The 16,785-nt window shown below is 31.7% G+C and overlaps 1 protein-coding gene across 2 annotated transcripts; it reads left to right on the top strand.

Annotated features, from left to right (window-relative positions):
• The first annotated feature begins 9,114 nt into the window (after window positions 1-9,114).
• On the top strand, window positions 9,115-15,318 carry LOC112037060 (peptidyl-prolyl cis-trans isomerase CYP21-1). Of its 2 annotated transcripts, XM_065771756.1 has the most exons (7): window positions 9,116-9,455; window positions 12,268-12,346; window positions 13,451-13,498; window positions 13,751-13,774; window positions 13,872-14,057; window positions 14,190-14,265; window positions 14,910-15,318. In XM_065771756.1, the coding sequence occupies exons 1-7, from the start codon at window positions 9,357-9,359 to the stop codon at window positions 15,070-15,072; spliced, it is 675 nt and encodes a 224-aa protein (XP_065627828.1). In that variant the 5' UTR covers window positions 9,116-9,356; the 3' UTR covers window positions 15,073-15,318. The 2 variants fall into 2 exon arrangements, with proteins under 2 accessions (XP_065627832.1, XP_065627828.1); XM_065771760.1 differs by lacking the exon at window positions 13,751-13,774 and having other exon boundaries at window positions 9,115-9,455.
• Window positions 15,319-16,785: the final 1,467 nt, after the last annotated feature.

Genomic DNA, 16,785 nt, shown 5'->3' with positions numbered 1-16,785 from the left:
AAGAGGAAGGAAATAAATTTCTTTTTTATATAATTAAAAAGCAAAAATAATAATAATAATAATAATAATCAGATAATTAAAAAGAAATTATTCTAATAAGAAGGATTTATTTATTTATTATAGGCTCATAAGTCATAAGAAGGATAGTGGACCGTGATTAGTTGTTGTTTTTTTAATATATTATATATAGGGGAATGGGTGATTAGTAGTAATTAAATACGATTTAATTTGCCAAAACTTTACAACCAACTAACTAGAACTTTACTAGATTAGTATCTGTCATTGAGCATATTTTACGAAATCTAATCAAACTCTTACAAGCAATTAACCACATCTGCCAAAACTACTAAGTAATTATGAGTTTTTACCGTTGACAGTTAAATAGTTTATATATATATATATATATAGGATGAATTGTGATTAGTAGTAATTAGATATGATTTAATTTGTCAAAGCTTTACAACTCAATTAGCATAAAACTTTACTTAGTTTCATGTCACAAAGTTATTTTACGCAATCTATCAAACTCCTGCAAGCAACTAATCCCACCTACCAAAACTAATTACTAAGTAATTCAGGAGTTTTACTGCTAACAGGTTAAATAGCTTAATTTCCATGACTATGAGGTAGCTTTTAGTATTTTAATTGAAACATTTTTTGGTAAACATGATAATTTCATTAACTAAAAGACATCAAACACAGAGCATTTATGCTCATACACAGTTCCGACAGCATCAAGGCTGAGCAAAAGGGAAACATCAATAGGGGGAGTGGAAATGATTTGGTCAAACATGATTTCAAATTTCATCTCCCTCATTATAACAACCAATACAATATAAGACAAAAATGATTTGGTGTTCAAATGTAGTGGTTTGGTGTTCAAATCACCACTGTGCTATTTTTGTACCTATTGGAATTTAAAAATAAATAAATAAGTTTTTTTTTTTTTTTTGAGAAGAAAAAACAAATCTGGTTTAGTTGGATTTGGGGATTTTGGATCAATAAGATGTAGTTTTCTTGTTTTTGTACCAAAATTCAAATTCTCCGAGCTATGTGTCCCTTCAAAAGAAGAGCTGTTTGTGGACCCTATAATACTTGGGTCCAAAGAGGCAAATAAATAAATGACCTGAACTGAGATGTTGGGAGTTTGAGATGGGCTTAGCATTGTCTTGTCCGGCAGTCTTGTGAGAGTTAACAATTCTTGGCCCAACAATTTCTTGATCAAACAGACTAGAGAAGGTTACTCCAAAAAAGACCAAAAGATTGGGATTCATATAGGGTGGATTTACTGATTTAGCTTACATCCAATGTATTGGAGTACTCAAACGGAAGCCTTGACTTACAAACATTACCATCCTTGAGGAAATCTATCACTAAATGACTGTTTAGCCTATGCTTAAAGTTCATAGTTTATCTTTTAACTTTTAGTTTTTATGTACAATTTTAAACTTACTTTTTTTTTTCACATTTTCTCACTTTTAAAATTTTTTTCAAAGTACAAGTATATTTTATTACACTTTACAAAAAATTTTAATAAAAAGCTAGATAAGTTGTTCTCAAACGGAGTAGAGGCAAGAGTCAAGGTTCAAAGTTCAAGTCTCGATAATGGAGTTTCACACAAAAAGACACACTTAAGATTAGGTTTTTTTTTTTTTTTTTTATTTTATCTTAGATCAAAAAAGAAATAAGTCCTCCATTTTATTTATTTCCTCTTTACTAAACTCAAATATAAAATGAATGAGAGCGTTGAGAACCCGTTCTTGTCCCATCATCTAAGGCATTCATATGGACCTTACAAGAAATTATAGGCCCAACTAGACAACAGATGAGCATGGGCCCAGACTGATCAAGGTTTTTAAGTACGCTTAAAATTGTTGATCTAGTGTGGGTTGCACAAAATGTGGCCCAAAAATGACCCCAAAAGAAAGAATTGGCATACATATGGGTCTCGTTCCAATGTTTTTCTTTTACTAGTTTTCTTCCAATTTCCTATTTTTAGGATCTTACTAGCAAGAAGTTATATTTAAAAAAAAAAAAACTATGATAAAAGAGAAGCAATTGGGGAAAATAAATGTCAATTAGTTTACTTTGTAAATATCAATCACCATGGCTCTTGTGTGGCACAAGTTGATTTTTCTGCCCCTTTGCTAAGCAAACTACTCTTTTATCCCCTCGAGAAAAATAGTAGAATAATTCCTAATATTAGATATTCAACGCTCGTGGATTGAATTTGAATCTTATTATCCTAGATTTTTTTAAAGAAAAAAAATAATACAGCCAAATTAAAAATTTAGTCTTTTTAAATAACAACTTCAATTTGTAAAATACTAGTTTTTCAGAATCTCTAGAAATATATAGTTTAATAACATAATTCTCTTCAACGGTATGGATTACATCAACCAACAATATAGTTAGGAAAATATGATTGTCAAAGGTTTTTATTATTATTATTATTATTATTTATTTATGGGAATTGTCAAAGATATTATTCATTCTAGAACCAAAAAGTAAATCGAAATAGCAATTCTTTTCAAATCAAATGTTTGAATTCTTTTCGTGAGAGGCTGTTTTGTCAAGATGCTGAAAAAGAGTGTCTCAGGCCTTCATATTTCTTCTAATGTACGTGCTAGTGACTGATGTCCTTCCAAGAGGAGGAAAATAAGGTTGGATGGGGAAAAAGACTGAAACTACTATCCAACGAAATTCCTTGGTATAACAAAAATTTTGAGTAATTTTCATTTTCTTTGGCCTAGTCTGGAGAATGCTGGATAAGACGTAAAAGCAGCCGTGTTTTTTTTTTTTTGGTAAGATATGTGTTGCGTTTAATGCATTAGACTAATCTAATAAATGCTGAATAATTTGATCTGAAACTAAAACTAAAAACTACTGAAACTTAAAACTGAAAAACTGTAGTAAAATAATTTTTAAATATGTGAATAGTTTGTGTAGTCCATTTTTAATATTTTTAAATATATAAACAGTGATGACAGTGTATAAACAGTAAATGCACTGTTACAACAGTAAATTTTGCGCTAAAAGTCAATATAAGCGTTTAAAAAAAAAAAAAATACAAAACGCCAACGCAGACATAGACGCGAAATCCAAACGGTCATCTCGGTGCTTTTTTTTTTTTTAGATTTGTGTTTTGTCTCTGTTGTATCTAATTTTTTTTTAAAAAATATATATAGAAATTGTAAAATTCTACAAAAAAAATTGTACAAAATTTGTAACAAATTTATAAATGAGTGAGATTTTCGGATGAATGTAGACTATATATAGTGTCTATCAACCATGAGATAGAGATAATTTAGAAAAAAAAAAATCAATCAAGAGATAAAAGATAAAGACAAAATAAAAAAGTAGATTTACTTAGTCTTGTGTCAAATCAATGACTTGTCATATGACTGTAAGATAACGCGGTGTTACATCAAACCCATTAACATCTAGCCGAAGACGGTTTGATTCGACCGGGGCCGCCATCTCTTTAATGTCCACCGTCAAGGAATTAAATCATGTTTGTACTTCTTCTCTCTTTTTTTTTTTTTTTTGAGAAAGAAATTGTACTTTGTACTTTTAACAATAATATCAATATGTGAATTGTCATTTTTTTTTTTTAAGGCAAAAGTAAGCAAAATATTATTAAAAAAAATAAAATAAAAAATAAACAACACGAAGTCAAGGCAAATCTAAATAAAAAATATCTTTCACATTTTTATGCAGAGATTCTATCATATATCAGTATTTATAGATAAAATTAATTTTTTAGCTAAACAATGACTAAAAATATTTTAAGAAGTGCTTTGGCTTATCTAATTTTATTTGTGTTTTTTTTTTTTTTTGAAAAATTGAACAAGTTGGGAATTAGTGAAATGGTCATGTGATTTGTGATTTGTTGAGGGGAGGAAAAAATGATGAAAAGATGGATGACCAAGAGGAAAGAAGTAATTAAAAAAAATTCTTTTTTTTAAGAGAGAAAAATTAATAAAAATAATATTTAAAAATAAATAGAAAAAAAAAAAACTAAGATTTTGATTTGGTTGTACGTGAAGAATGGATTAACTACAATCAAAAAATGGCCTTTTAACTACAATTAGACTAAAAAATTGTTTCAATTGATGTGAGTGCTCGATGTTGTACCAGTTTAGAACCCCCAAATATAATTTTATTGAGTATTGACCATAGTTCGTATCGTGGGATGGGCAGACGCGGGGGCCGTACAATATATATATATATATATATATATATATGTATATATATATTGCCCATCCAACGATACGAATCTATGGTCAATACTCAATAAAATATATATTTGGGGGTTCTAAACCAAGGAAGTCGATACCGTACCGGTACCGGCCGGTACGTACCGGTACCGGCCGGTACGTACCGTACCGGTTGCATACCGGTATCGAAACATTAACGTTTCGTACCGGTTTAAATACCGACCGTACCGGCCAATTTCAGGGCGTACTGGCCGGTACAGAAAAAAGTTTTTTTTTTTTAATTTTTTTTTTAAGTTTTGTAATTTTTGAATTTTTGTTAGGGTAGAATGATAACTTATTTGCATTAACTTATTAGTATTATTTTTTTTCTTAGTATGCAATGGTAACTTTTAAGCTTTCTATTTTTTATATTGTGTGTTTTTTTTTCTTTTAATTAATACTAAAGTTTAAAATTATGAATAATTAGTCTTGAATTGAGGAAATATTTTATGGTAAACTTTTATATTTATTATAATATATATACACACACATACATACATATATATATATATTATTTATTTATTTATTTATTTAAAAATATAAAAAATAGCAGTAAACCCGAAACGGTATACCGGTATCCGAAATATATCGTACCGCTGAGCAAACCGATACAGCTTCCGGTACGGTATTGACTCTCTTGTTCTAAACTGGTACAACATCGAGCACTCACATCAATTGAAACAATTTTTTAGTCTAATTGTAGTTAAAAGGCCATTTTTTTTATTGTTGTTAATCCATTCTTCACGTACAACCAAATCAAAATCTTAGTTTTTTTTTTTCTCCTATTTATTTTTAAATATTATTTTTATTAATTTTTCTCTCTTAAGAAAAAAAGAATTTTTTTTAATTACTTCTTTCCTCTTGGTCATCCATCTTTTCATCATTTTTTTCCTCCCCCTCAACAAATCACAAGTCACATGACCATTTCACTAATTCCCAACTTGTTCAATTTTTCAAAAAAAAAAAAAATAACACAAATAAAATTAGATAAACCAAAGCACTTCTTAAAATATTTTTTAGTTCATTGTTTAGCTAAAATATTAATTTTATCTGCAAATACTGATATATGAGAGAATCTCTGCATAAAAATGTGAAAGATATTTTTTATTTAGATTTGTCTTGAACTCGTGTTGTTTATTTTTTTTTAATTTTAGTTTTTCTTAATAATATTTTGCTTACTTTTGCCTTGGAAAAAAAATTACAATTCACATATTGATATTATTGTTAAAGGTACAAAGTACAATTTCTTTCTCAAAAAAAGAAAAAAAAGAGAAGAAGTACAAACATGATTTAATTCCTTGACGGTGGACATTAAAGAGATGGCGGCCCCGGTCGAATCAAACCGTCTTCGGCTAGATGTTAATGGGTTTGATGTAACACCGCGTTATCTTACAGTCATATGACAAGTCATTGATTTGACACAAGACTAAGTAAATCTACTTTTTTATTTTGTCTTTATCTTTTATCTCTATGATTGATTTTTTTTTTTTTCTAAATTATCTCTATCTCTATGGTTGATAGACACTATACATATAGTCTACATTCATCCGAAAATCTCACTCATTTATAAATTTGTTACAAATTTTGTACAATTTTTTTTTGTAGAATTTTACAATTTCTATATATATTTTTTTAAAAAAAAATTAGATACAACAGAGACAAAACACAAATCTAAAAAAAAAAAAAAGCACCGATTGCTTTTATGTGGCCGTTTGGATTTCGCGTCTATGTCTAGTGTTGGCGTTTTGTATTTTTTTTTTTTTTTTTTAAGCTACTTATGTTGACTTTTAGCGGCAAAATTTACTGTTGTAAACAGTGTATTCACTGTTTATATACTGTACATACACTGTTTACGTATTTAAAAATATTAAAAATGGACTACACAACACTATTCACATATCTAAAAATTATTTTACTACAGTGTTTTCAGTTTTCAGTTTGAGTATTTTTAGTTCTCAATTTCAGATCCAAATTATTCAGCATTTACTAGATTAGTCTAATGCATTAAACGCAACACATATCTTACCAAAAAGAAAAAACACCGGCTGCTTTTACGTCTTATCCAGCATTCTCCAGACTAGGCCAAAGAAAATGAAAATTACTCAAAATTTTTGTTATACCAAGGAATTTCGTTGGATAGTAGTTTCAGTCTTTTTCCCCATCCAACCTTATTTTCCTCCTCTTGGAAGGACATCAGTCACTAGCACGGACATTAGAAGAAATATGAAGGCCTGAGACACTCTTTTTCAGCATCTTGACAAAACAGCCTCTCACGAAAAGAATTCAAACATTTGATTTGAAAAGAATTGCTATTTCGATTTACTTTTTGGTTCTAGAATGAATAATATCTTTGACAATTCCCATAAATAAATAATAATAATAATAATAATAAAACCTTTGACAATCATATTTTCCTAACTATATTGTTGGTTGATGTAATCCATACCGTTGAAGAGAATTATGTTATTAAACTATATATTTCTAGAGATTCTGAAAAACTAGTATTTTACAAATTGAAGTTGTTATTTAAAAAGACTAAAATTTTTAATTTGGCTGTATTATTTTTTTTCTTTAAAAAAATCTAGGATAATAAGATTCAAATTCAATCCACGAGCGTTGAATATTTAATATTAGGAATTATTCTACTATTTTTCACGAGGGAGATAAAAGAGTAGTTTGTTTAGCAAAGGGGCAGAAAAATCAACTTGTGCCACACAAGAGCCATGGTGATTGATATTTACAAAGTAAACTAATTGACATTTATTTTCCCCAATTGCTTCTCTTTTATCATAGTTTTTTTTTTTTTTAAACAAAAATATAACTTCTTGCTGGTAAGATCCTAAAAATAGGAAATTGGAAGAAAACTAGTAAAAGAAAAACATTGGAACGAGACCCATATGTATGCCAATTCTTTCTTTTGGGGTCATTTTTGGGCCACATTTTGTGCAACCCACACTAGATCAACAATTTTAAGCGTACTTAAAAACCTTGATCAGTCTGGGCCCATGCTCATCTGTTTGTCTAGTTGGGCCTATAAGTTCTTGTAAGGTCCATATGAATGCCTTAGATGATGGGACAAGAACAGGTTCTCAACGCTCTCATTCATTTTATATTTGAAGTTTAGTAAAAGTAGGAAATAAAATAAAATGGAGGACTTATTTCTTTTTTGATCTAAGATAAATAAAAAAAAAATTAAAAAAAAACCTAATCTTAAGTGTGTCTTTTTGTGTGAAACTCCATTATCGAGACTTGAACTTTGAACCTTGACTCTTGCCTCTCACTCCGTTTGAGAATAACTTATCTAGCTTTTTATTGAAATTTTTTTGTAAAGTGTAATAAAATATACTTGTACTTTGAAAAAAATTTTAAAAGTGAGAAAATGTGAAAAAAAAAAGTAAAATTTAAAAAAATTGTACATAAAAACTAAAAGTTAAAAACTGAACTTTTAAGCCTAAGGCTAAACAGTCATTTAGTGTATAGATTTCCTCAAGGATGGTAATGTTTGTAAGTCAAGGCTTCCGTTTGAGTACTCCAATACATTGGATGTAAGCTAAATCAGTAAATCCACCCTATATGAATCCCAATCTTTTGGTCTTTTTTTGGAGTAACCTTCTCTAGTCTGTTTGATCAAGAAATTGTTGGGCCAAGAATTGTTAACTCTCACAAGACTGCCGGACAAGACAATGCTAAGCCCATCTCAAGCTCCCAACATCTCAGTTCAGGTCATTTATTTATTTGCCTCTTTGGACCCAAGTATTATAGGGTCCACAAACAGCTCTTCTTTTGAAGGGACACATAGCTCTGAGAATTTGAATTTTGGTACAAAAACAAGAAAACTACATCTTATTGATCCAAAAATCCCCAAATCCAACTAAACCAGATTTGTTTTTTCTTCTCAAAAAAAAAAAAAAAACTTATTTATTTATTTTTAAATTCCAATAGGTACAAAAATAGCACAGTGGTGATTTGAACACCAAACCACTACATTTGAACACCAAATCATTTTTGTCTTATATTGCTATTGGTTGTTATAATGAGGGAGATGAAATTTGAAATCATGTTTGACCAAATCATTTCCACTCCCCCCTATTGATGTTTCCCTTTTGCTCAGCCTTGATGCTGTCGGAACTGTGTATGAGCATAAATGCTCTGTGTTTGATGTCTTTTAGTTAATGAAATTATCATGTTTACCAAAAAATGTTTCAATTAAAAATACTAAAAGCTACCTCATAGTCATGGAATTAAGCTATTTAACCTGTTAGCAGTAAAAAACTCCTGAATTACTTAGTAACTAGTTTTGGTAGGTGGGATTAGTTGCTTGCAGGAGTTTGATTAGATTGCCGTAAAATATACTCTGTGACATGAAACTAAGTAAAGTTTTATGCTAATTGAATTGTAAAGCTTTGACAAATTAAATCATATCTAATTACTACTAATCACCGATTCATCCTATATATATATATATATATAAAACTATTTAATCTGTCAACGGTAAAAAACTCATAAATTACTTAAGTAGTTTTGGCAGATGTGGTTAATTGCTTGTAAGAGTTTGATTAGATTGTCGTAAAATATGCTCAATGACACGATACTAATCTACGTAAAGTTCTACGTTAGTTGGGTTGTAAAGTTTTGGCAAATTAAATCGTATTTAATTACTACTAATCACCCATTCACCCTATATATAATATATTAAAAAAACAACAACTAATCACGGTCCACTAGTCCTTCTTATGACTTATGAGCCTATAATAAATAAATAAATCCTTCTTATTAGAATAATTTCTTTTTAATTATCTGATTATTATTATTATTATTATTATTTTGCTTTTTAATTATATAAAAAAGAAATTTATTTCCTTCCTCTTCAGCGCCAAAGACCAAAAATCCCAGAGACACAGATTTCCGCACTCTCTCTGAGAGAGGCCACTGACACTGCTACATTTGCTCCTTCTTCCTCTCTAGAGAGAGAGAGAGTGAAAAGCTCTGCTATTTCCTTCATTCATGGAAGGACACGAAAGCTTTAGATATAATTTTTGATTCAAAAGAGAGAGAGAGAGAGAGAAATCCAGTCACACACAAGAGTAACCCAAAAAGATGCGTCGAGCGATCTCACTTTTGGTCCAGCCACGCTTCATCTTTCTCTACCTTGTCCTCTTGATTTTCCTCATCTTCGCGTTCTCCAACTCCAAAAAGGTAAGATTTTTATTTATTTTTTGGATAATACAAGTAAAACCCATTTCGGTTTGTATGTGTACGGATCTGATTGTGTGAGTGGGGTTGAGTTTTAGCTAGTTTGGCTGCGAATTTGATCTGGGTTTTGGATATTTAATAATGGGTTATCTTTGTTTGGCTATGGTGTGCGTGCGTGTGATCTGAATGCTGTGAATGGAGGGGTTTTTTGTTGTTGTGTAATTGGAAAATGAGCATGGGTTAGCTTTAGTTGCCCTTGAATTTTGTGTGAGCAGTGCTTGATTGGGTGCAATTGGAAGAGATAAACATGTTCATTGTTTGAATTTCATATATGGTAACATTGTTGTAGCTAACATTTTGAATTTGCTTGAAAGTTGATAAGGGAATTACAACGTAAGTAATGGGCATTTGGGTTAAGGTGGAATAGGTGGGTAGAAAATTTCAATACTTGTATTTTATTTAAATGATTAGCATCTACTTTTAACTTAAATTACAAAAAAGATTGAGGAGAAGGATTGGAAAATTGTTAGAATACTTTTCTTTTTCCTTAATGAATGAGAAAATTTCGTTAAGAAACTAACACTATAGACACAACATTCAAGAAGTATCAAGTATCTTGAGCTGAAACTGATAAATACAAAGAACACAAGCTACTATAAAGCACAAATTCTAGAACAGAGAGAGAGATAGCAATAGTGGACCAACTGCAGCGATAACTATAATTCTATAAGACATAGGCTAAATGACTAATCAAAGCAACAAAGGGCCAGCTCATTAAAGACACAGGCTGGAAGCTTCCTTAAGCAGCAAAGAGCTCTACTCATAATGGAGTTTTTAATTCCTTTCGACAGAACAGCCTAAACCAAATATTAGCTACAATAGCATGAGCAAGTTCAGCCTCAAATCTAATCTTGACAATTTAAATAAGAGCATTACGATCAGATCTGTAAGGGTAACGAGGAGACTGTTGATCACTTGGTTCTTCATTGCCCTCCGGAACTGATGTATGATCCCTTATTTTTGTAGTGCTAGGACTAACTTGGGCGATGCCAAGAGCCTTGTAGCTCAAATGGTTGGCATCTTTTGGCATTTCCAATGGAGACATTCAAGGTTCTAATCCCCCACCCCCAACCATCAAACTATCAAAAAGGACTAACTTAGGTGATGCTCAAATGGCCAAATCTGTATGTTAGATGTTGGAAAGCTGACAATGACGGTTTCAGAGCCACTATTGTGTGGCAAACCTTGCCTTATGTGGTATGAGGACTTTGTGATACAAAAGAAATAGGTGGGTCTTTGATGGAGTTGACCTGCTCATGAGATCAAAGAACAAATTTTACGGTCTTTGATTGATTGGATGCATGCTCTAGGCGGCATCCCTTTGATGTCTTTTGTTGCTTTTATTGACACTTTCTTTGCAAGTTGCATTCTTTGAAAAGGGATTGTACACATTTTGGGGGTGTTTGGTTTGTGATTTCAAACAACAATTTTCAGTTTTTAAACAATATTTCACGCATTTCAACCCACTTTTTCATCTACATGTATTTCCACAAATGTTTTCGATCAGCAATTTTCCACAATTTTTCATCCACACGTATTTTCACAAATATTTATTTTGTGTCATTCTCTTTTCCCTTTCTAATAAAATTTTTACTTCAAAAAAAAAAAAAAAAGCATTACCTCAATCCAAAAGTGGTAAATGTGGAAGCCCAAGCCTGGTTGCATATAAAAGTTTGTTGTAGAACTTCAATTGTTGCTATGAATGTAGTGAATTGCTGTACTGCATGTTAAGTTGGAATTGGCCAATCTGGGGTATCAAGCTTCTTTTGCAATTTGGTTAGGGTAGTGCAGGAGGGGTTTACTTATGGAGCAGATTCATTTCTACAGGATTCTTGCAACTATGCACCTTTGTAGAGAATATGTGTTGCTAAGGCATTTAATGATATTAATATCAAAATGGTAGTTAGTTTGATAATTTGGAGATCTATGATTCTATGATGAGATTCTTAATAATATGGAGCTAATTCCAATAGACTGTCCATTTGGATACCGTTTATTTGGCTGAAAACTGAAAACACTGTAGTAAAATAATTTTTAAATGTGTGAATAGTGTCGTGAGACCTATTTTTAATGAAAGTTGTGTTGAAAAAAGAGGTTTGTGAGTTCTGTGAACAGTGCACGGGACCCACTGGAAAACCACCACAGCCATAAAAAGTTAGAAACGCGCTTTAAAAAAAAAAAAAAGTAGATGTAGATGTGGGAAAAGCTATATCCAAATGGATACTTATTGGAGGGTCCATTGATGTGCATCATGTAGGAATTGAACCTATGAATTCAACAATTATGAGTTAGGCACTTTTACCATTCACCCATGGATGCTTATCGGGGATCCTCATACATAGTGAATAACCGAATTTTAATTGAAATGAATTCCAAGTTACCCTTTTACATAAGATAGGATAGAGATTTAATATATAAGGGAAAGTGAAAAATATGGCTCTTTAGATACTAAAAGGGATTTTAGGTTCCAGTGTTATCTCTTTTTCTTGTTATGTAGCAATCACCTCACGATGAATTCCCAAGAGTCTGCTATTTATTGAAATATTATCTCAAGTCTTCTGTGAAGATGAATGGCCATATCTGCATGCTTGAGAATTGAAATTTCTTTTCACTCATTCGTCATTATTTGCTTATACATTGATTTATGTTTTTGCATGTTGATTCATTGGACTGATAATTTCATGCTCGACTACCATCAACCCTTACCTAATGGCAATATTTATAACTGTATTGATTTGCTTCCTTTAATGTGTAGAGTGAAGAGAAAGCAGAAGAGGTGCCTGAAATTACCCACAGAGTTTACTTCGATATTGATATTGAGGAACAACGTCAAGGTACAGCTTTCATACTAACACTTTGATTTGAACTGCAGCAACAAGCACATAGCCACTCTCGAGGCTTCATGTACGAATGGTTAAGACTGACATTCTTATTGTTAATCATTTACTGAAAATAAAGGAGCAACGATCAATTTCTTGGCCTAATAATCGAAAAAGACAAATATTTCTCTCCCCAAACCCCAACCCTGTTCTGTCTATATATGAGCACTGGTATTTGCTTTTCAAATCCTTTTCTGTTTGTTGATCCGAATAAGATCTGACTAGATACATCCTATGAGTTAGTTTTTCTTTTTTGATTACGTCCTATGAGTTAGTCTCCTTTCTAATGTTTGATTTCTTGGTAATTATCCCTCCCCTACTTAAATCAATTGTGTTACTTTTGTAAACATCAAAATTTATATTTCTCAATGATTTTGGTGAGGAAGGCGTTCCATTATGGAGCCTACCATGTAATTGTGCAATTGTATCTTTATATTTTTCTTCTTTTTTCCACCGTCTTCAAATGGTGTAACTAATGATTTTATCCACACACACACACACACACACCAAAACCCTACTCTTATAAAAAAAAAAAAAATTTGCAATACTTGTATGCTTTATGCAGTATGTGGATAAAAATAAGAGCAGTTTATGATTGATTCTTGGATGGCGGATGCTATGCTTTTTAAATGGTAGTTCCAAGGCTATGGTCTATTTTTACTTGGTGGTCTGGATACCACTTAAAGGCTAAAAGTATTTGCAATCTTTCCAAGGGATCGCAGTGCAGCTCTATCTGCACATAGTGAAGTCATTTAACAACCAAGGTTGTCATTATTCACCGTCCAACTCTAATTTTTTACTTACGCTAGGGTTTTTTAAAACTGGTACTTTATCTTTAGATCAGTTAAATCTAAATCATGGGCCAATTTGATTGGAAATATCATAACATTCAAGTTGCTTGAACTAATCAAGGTTCTAACAGTAAGCCATTAGATAGAATAATAATTGGTCTAAAATCTAGAACATACATTGTTGTTGTCAGTCATTATAGCTCAATGTTTTATATTTCTTTCTCCTTTTTATATATTCAACCGCCAATTTATACCTGTATTTGTGCAGGTAGAATCGTGATCGGATTATATGGCCAAGTTGTAGCAAAAACTGTTGGTATGTCCTGAAGATTGTGTGTGTATTCTTTTATGTTCAGTATTTTAGTAACCTAAATCACCGATAAAAAAATTAGTTACCAAAATCATCTTAACTAGTTGGCTAGTTGCCGAATGGTTTGTTTTTCTTTACTTAGCAAGACATGTTTGCTTGAATTTAAGCTGTTGAGTTCATAGCAACTGAGATGAAGTTATCTCAGTATTTGATCTCATGCCAATTAGTTGCCTAATGCCTGAATTTCTTTGTTTGCAGAAAATTTTAGGGCTTTATGCACAGGTATTTGGGGTCTTTTTACTTGTTTTACGGGTTACTGAACCTGATGGCTGTTGTTATTATCAATATGCTGATTATAACTTGCTCACTTTAAACATAGGGGAGAAAGGCGAGGGTGCCCATGGGATAAAACTCCACTATAAAGGAACACCATTTCATCGTATAGTATCTGGGTTTGTGATTCAAGGTGGAGATATTGTTCATGGTGATGGCAGGGGTTTTGTATCAATATATGGTGGTGGCACCTTTCCTGATGAGAATTTCAAGATAAAACATTCACATGCAGGTCATTTACTTAAGATTCTTTCAGTGGTTGAGTTGTGTGTAATAATTTATGATTCCTAATGCTCAATATTTTCTCAATTGTGGAGTTTCCTTTTTACTGTCCTTTCTCTGAAACCGTACTTTATTTTTGTAGGTGTTGTTTCCATGGTGAATTCAGGGCCTGATTCCAATGGCTCACAGTTTTTTATCACTACAGTCAAAGCCAGCTGGTAAGCTATTCTCCAGGGTTGTATTATTGAATATTAAGACAAAAGTATAAACAGGTGGACCTGCACATAATTTCCAGGTCCAGCACCTCCTAATTCCTGATTGACATGTTCAGTTCTTTGGAATTTTGAATCCTTAACGACAATCCTCTCCTGTACGCTACTTTAACAAAACTCATGCATCTATATTCTCTAGGACCATCTGAAATTTTCATATTTCTCTTTCTTTTTATTAATAAAACTACCATCTAAGATTTTGTTCCTGTTTGAAGAAAATGGGGGCAGCTATGGTTGCCAAAAGCAAGTTTTCATTATTATATGGACAATCTTCTTATTGTATCAACTTCAGCCTGTTCAAAATTTAAATGTTTACCATCGCATACTCTTGGTGCAATGGTCACTCTACAAGTATAAGTGCTTGTGGGGTGTGGAGGGCAAGGATTGGGGTTCAAGTCTCCAGAAAGAAGCTTTACACACATATACACTTAGATTAGGCTAGAGTAGAATTTCTATCTTATATAAAAAATAAAAAATAAAAAAAAAGCTTAAAAATTCATACTCTAGGTCTTTGCTTAATATGCTTATTCTGCTGCCAAAGTCGATCTATACAAATGATGTCTGATATGCTATATGGGCTAAAATTCCAGGTTGGATGGGGAGCATGTTGTCTTTGGCAAGGTCATTCAAGGCATGGACACTGTGTTTGCAATTGAAGGTGGGGCTGGAACCTACAGTGGGAAGCCTAGAAAGAAGGTTGTTATTGCTGACTCTGGGGAGATACCCAAGAGTCAATGGGATCAGGAAAGATAAGTTCCTTTATACATGAACAGCAGCAAGTTTTTTTTTTTTTTTTGAAAGTTTGGTTTAGATAATTGATTCTCACTCTCTTCCCTTTGTAAGATGTCCATGAAATTTTACAAGTCATGAGCTCCCAGTTCTGATAGTCGTAGGCCTTCTTGGAAATATTGTATTTTCTTTTGTATTTGACGACTGTTATTAACACAAACATGTTTGTTGTAGAGGAATCAAAAGGAAATGACCTGTTAGTATCCCAAACTGTTTTTTTTTTTTTTTTTTCTACTTTGGGTGAAAACAACTTCATAGAGATATGCTTTACATCATTACATGCCAACAAAAAGAATCAAAAGGAATGGAAAATTTCAAATTTTATTTTCTGAGTCAAGAAAATTAATACATCATATGGTACAAGCATTCCAAACAGACATAAACTCTTTTTACTTCTGTCTCATTTTCACCTTTGCTCAACAGAACCAGAAATGGGGGTGAAATAGTCTAAATCATATTATGCACAACGTTTGTATGAATTAATGGGTTTGCAGGAAACTGAAACTGAAGCTCAAAGCTGTAAAAGTTTTGGACAATTATTAAGATAGCTTTCTTCATGGTGTTAAGATCTGAATGAGATACTCAATAATCTTTCTTCTTCTTCTTCTTCTTTCTTTCTTTTTTTTTTCTTTTTTTTTTTTAACATGAAACACAAGAGTATGAATAATATGATAAACAAGAAATTCACTTACCTTCTTTAGTGATAAACATACAAGGAACATTTAATGCATTATTGATGTGGCTCTTGTTGAACTCCTAAAATGTCCTATTAAACATAGATTTATGTTTTTTGGATGAGTATTTAACATAGGTTCTTAGACTTTACCACGTTATTATCATATAAAGCTCTGTCAAACTTGTGTCATTTTGAAATTAATTAGCTAATCAAAATGATAAAACTAACATCTAAGATCTCACCTCCCTTCTAAATAATGGTGACCCAAGTGAAGCAGATCTTTCGAAGTCTGCACGTTGACAATTGTAACATCTTCGGCCCTACTAGAGATAAATAGGAAAAAATAAACAAGAGAAATCTGACTCAAAATTACAAGCTTATAAAAGCATTTGTAAAGAACAAAATACTTTGGATAGAATGTTAATATTGGGTTAGTTTCTTATCAATGACTTGACCATTGCAGTGAGTCCCTTAACCTTTCTCTCATTAGTACCTAAACTTTGATTTTGTAACCCCGTCAATTTGCTAATGAAGAAGTGGCTAGGCAACCCAGGATTTAAAAAACAAAATAAAAACATACAATATTGAGCTGCCATGTCACCTTTCTATGAGCAAATTGATGAATTTTTAACAGAAGATGTCTATTTAGTATTTACTACATTATCAAATTTTATGTACTAAATTGGCTAAAGAGATCTTACTGCAACAATATAAAAGTCAAGGTGGTCTTAGTGCATTTTATCCAAATAAGATGAAGAGTGAAGGGAAAAAAAAGATCAATATTACAATAATAGAAATGACAATTATGTATTATCTTGAGAATCCTACCCTTTGGTGCCTTCCATGAATGCTTTTGTATGAAAGGGAAGAATGCTATATGGCCTCAGGCTTTTAAGGAATACAGAACATTGCGAAATATCAGTATGGGTTATATATAAAGTATAATCCATGCTTGTTTGTTCCTTTCAGTTGATTATGATAGAAAATAATGAACACCTAGG

This window comes from Quercus suber, unplaced genomic scaffold, assembly GCF_002906115.3.
Source record: "Quercus suber isolate HL8 unplaced genomic scaffold, Cork oak 2.0 scaffold_5, whole genome shotgun sequence".
NCBI classification, from domain to species: domain Eukaryota; kingdom Viridiplantae; phylum Streptophyta; class Magnoliopsida; order Fagales; family Fagaceae; genus Quercus; species Quercus suber.
The sequence above is the reverse complement of the archived record's forward strand: the minus strand, read 5'-3'. Positions and strand labels throughout refer to the sequence as shown.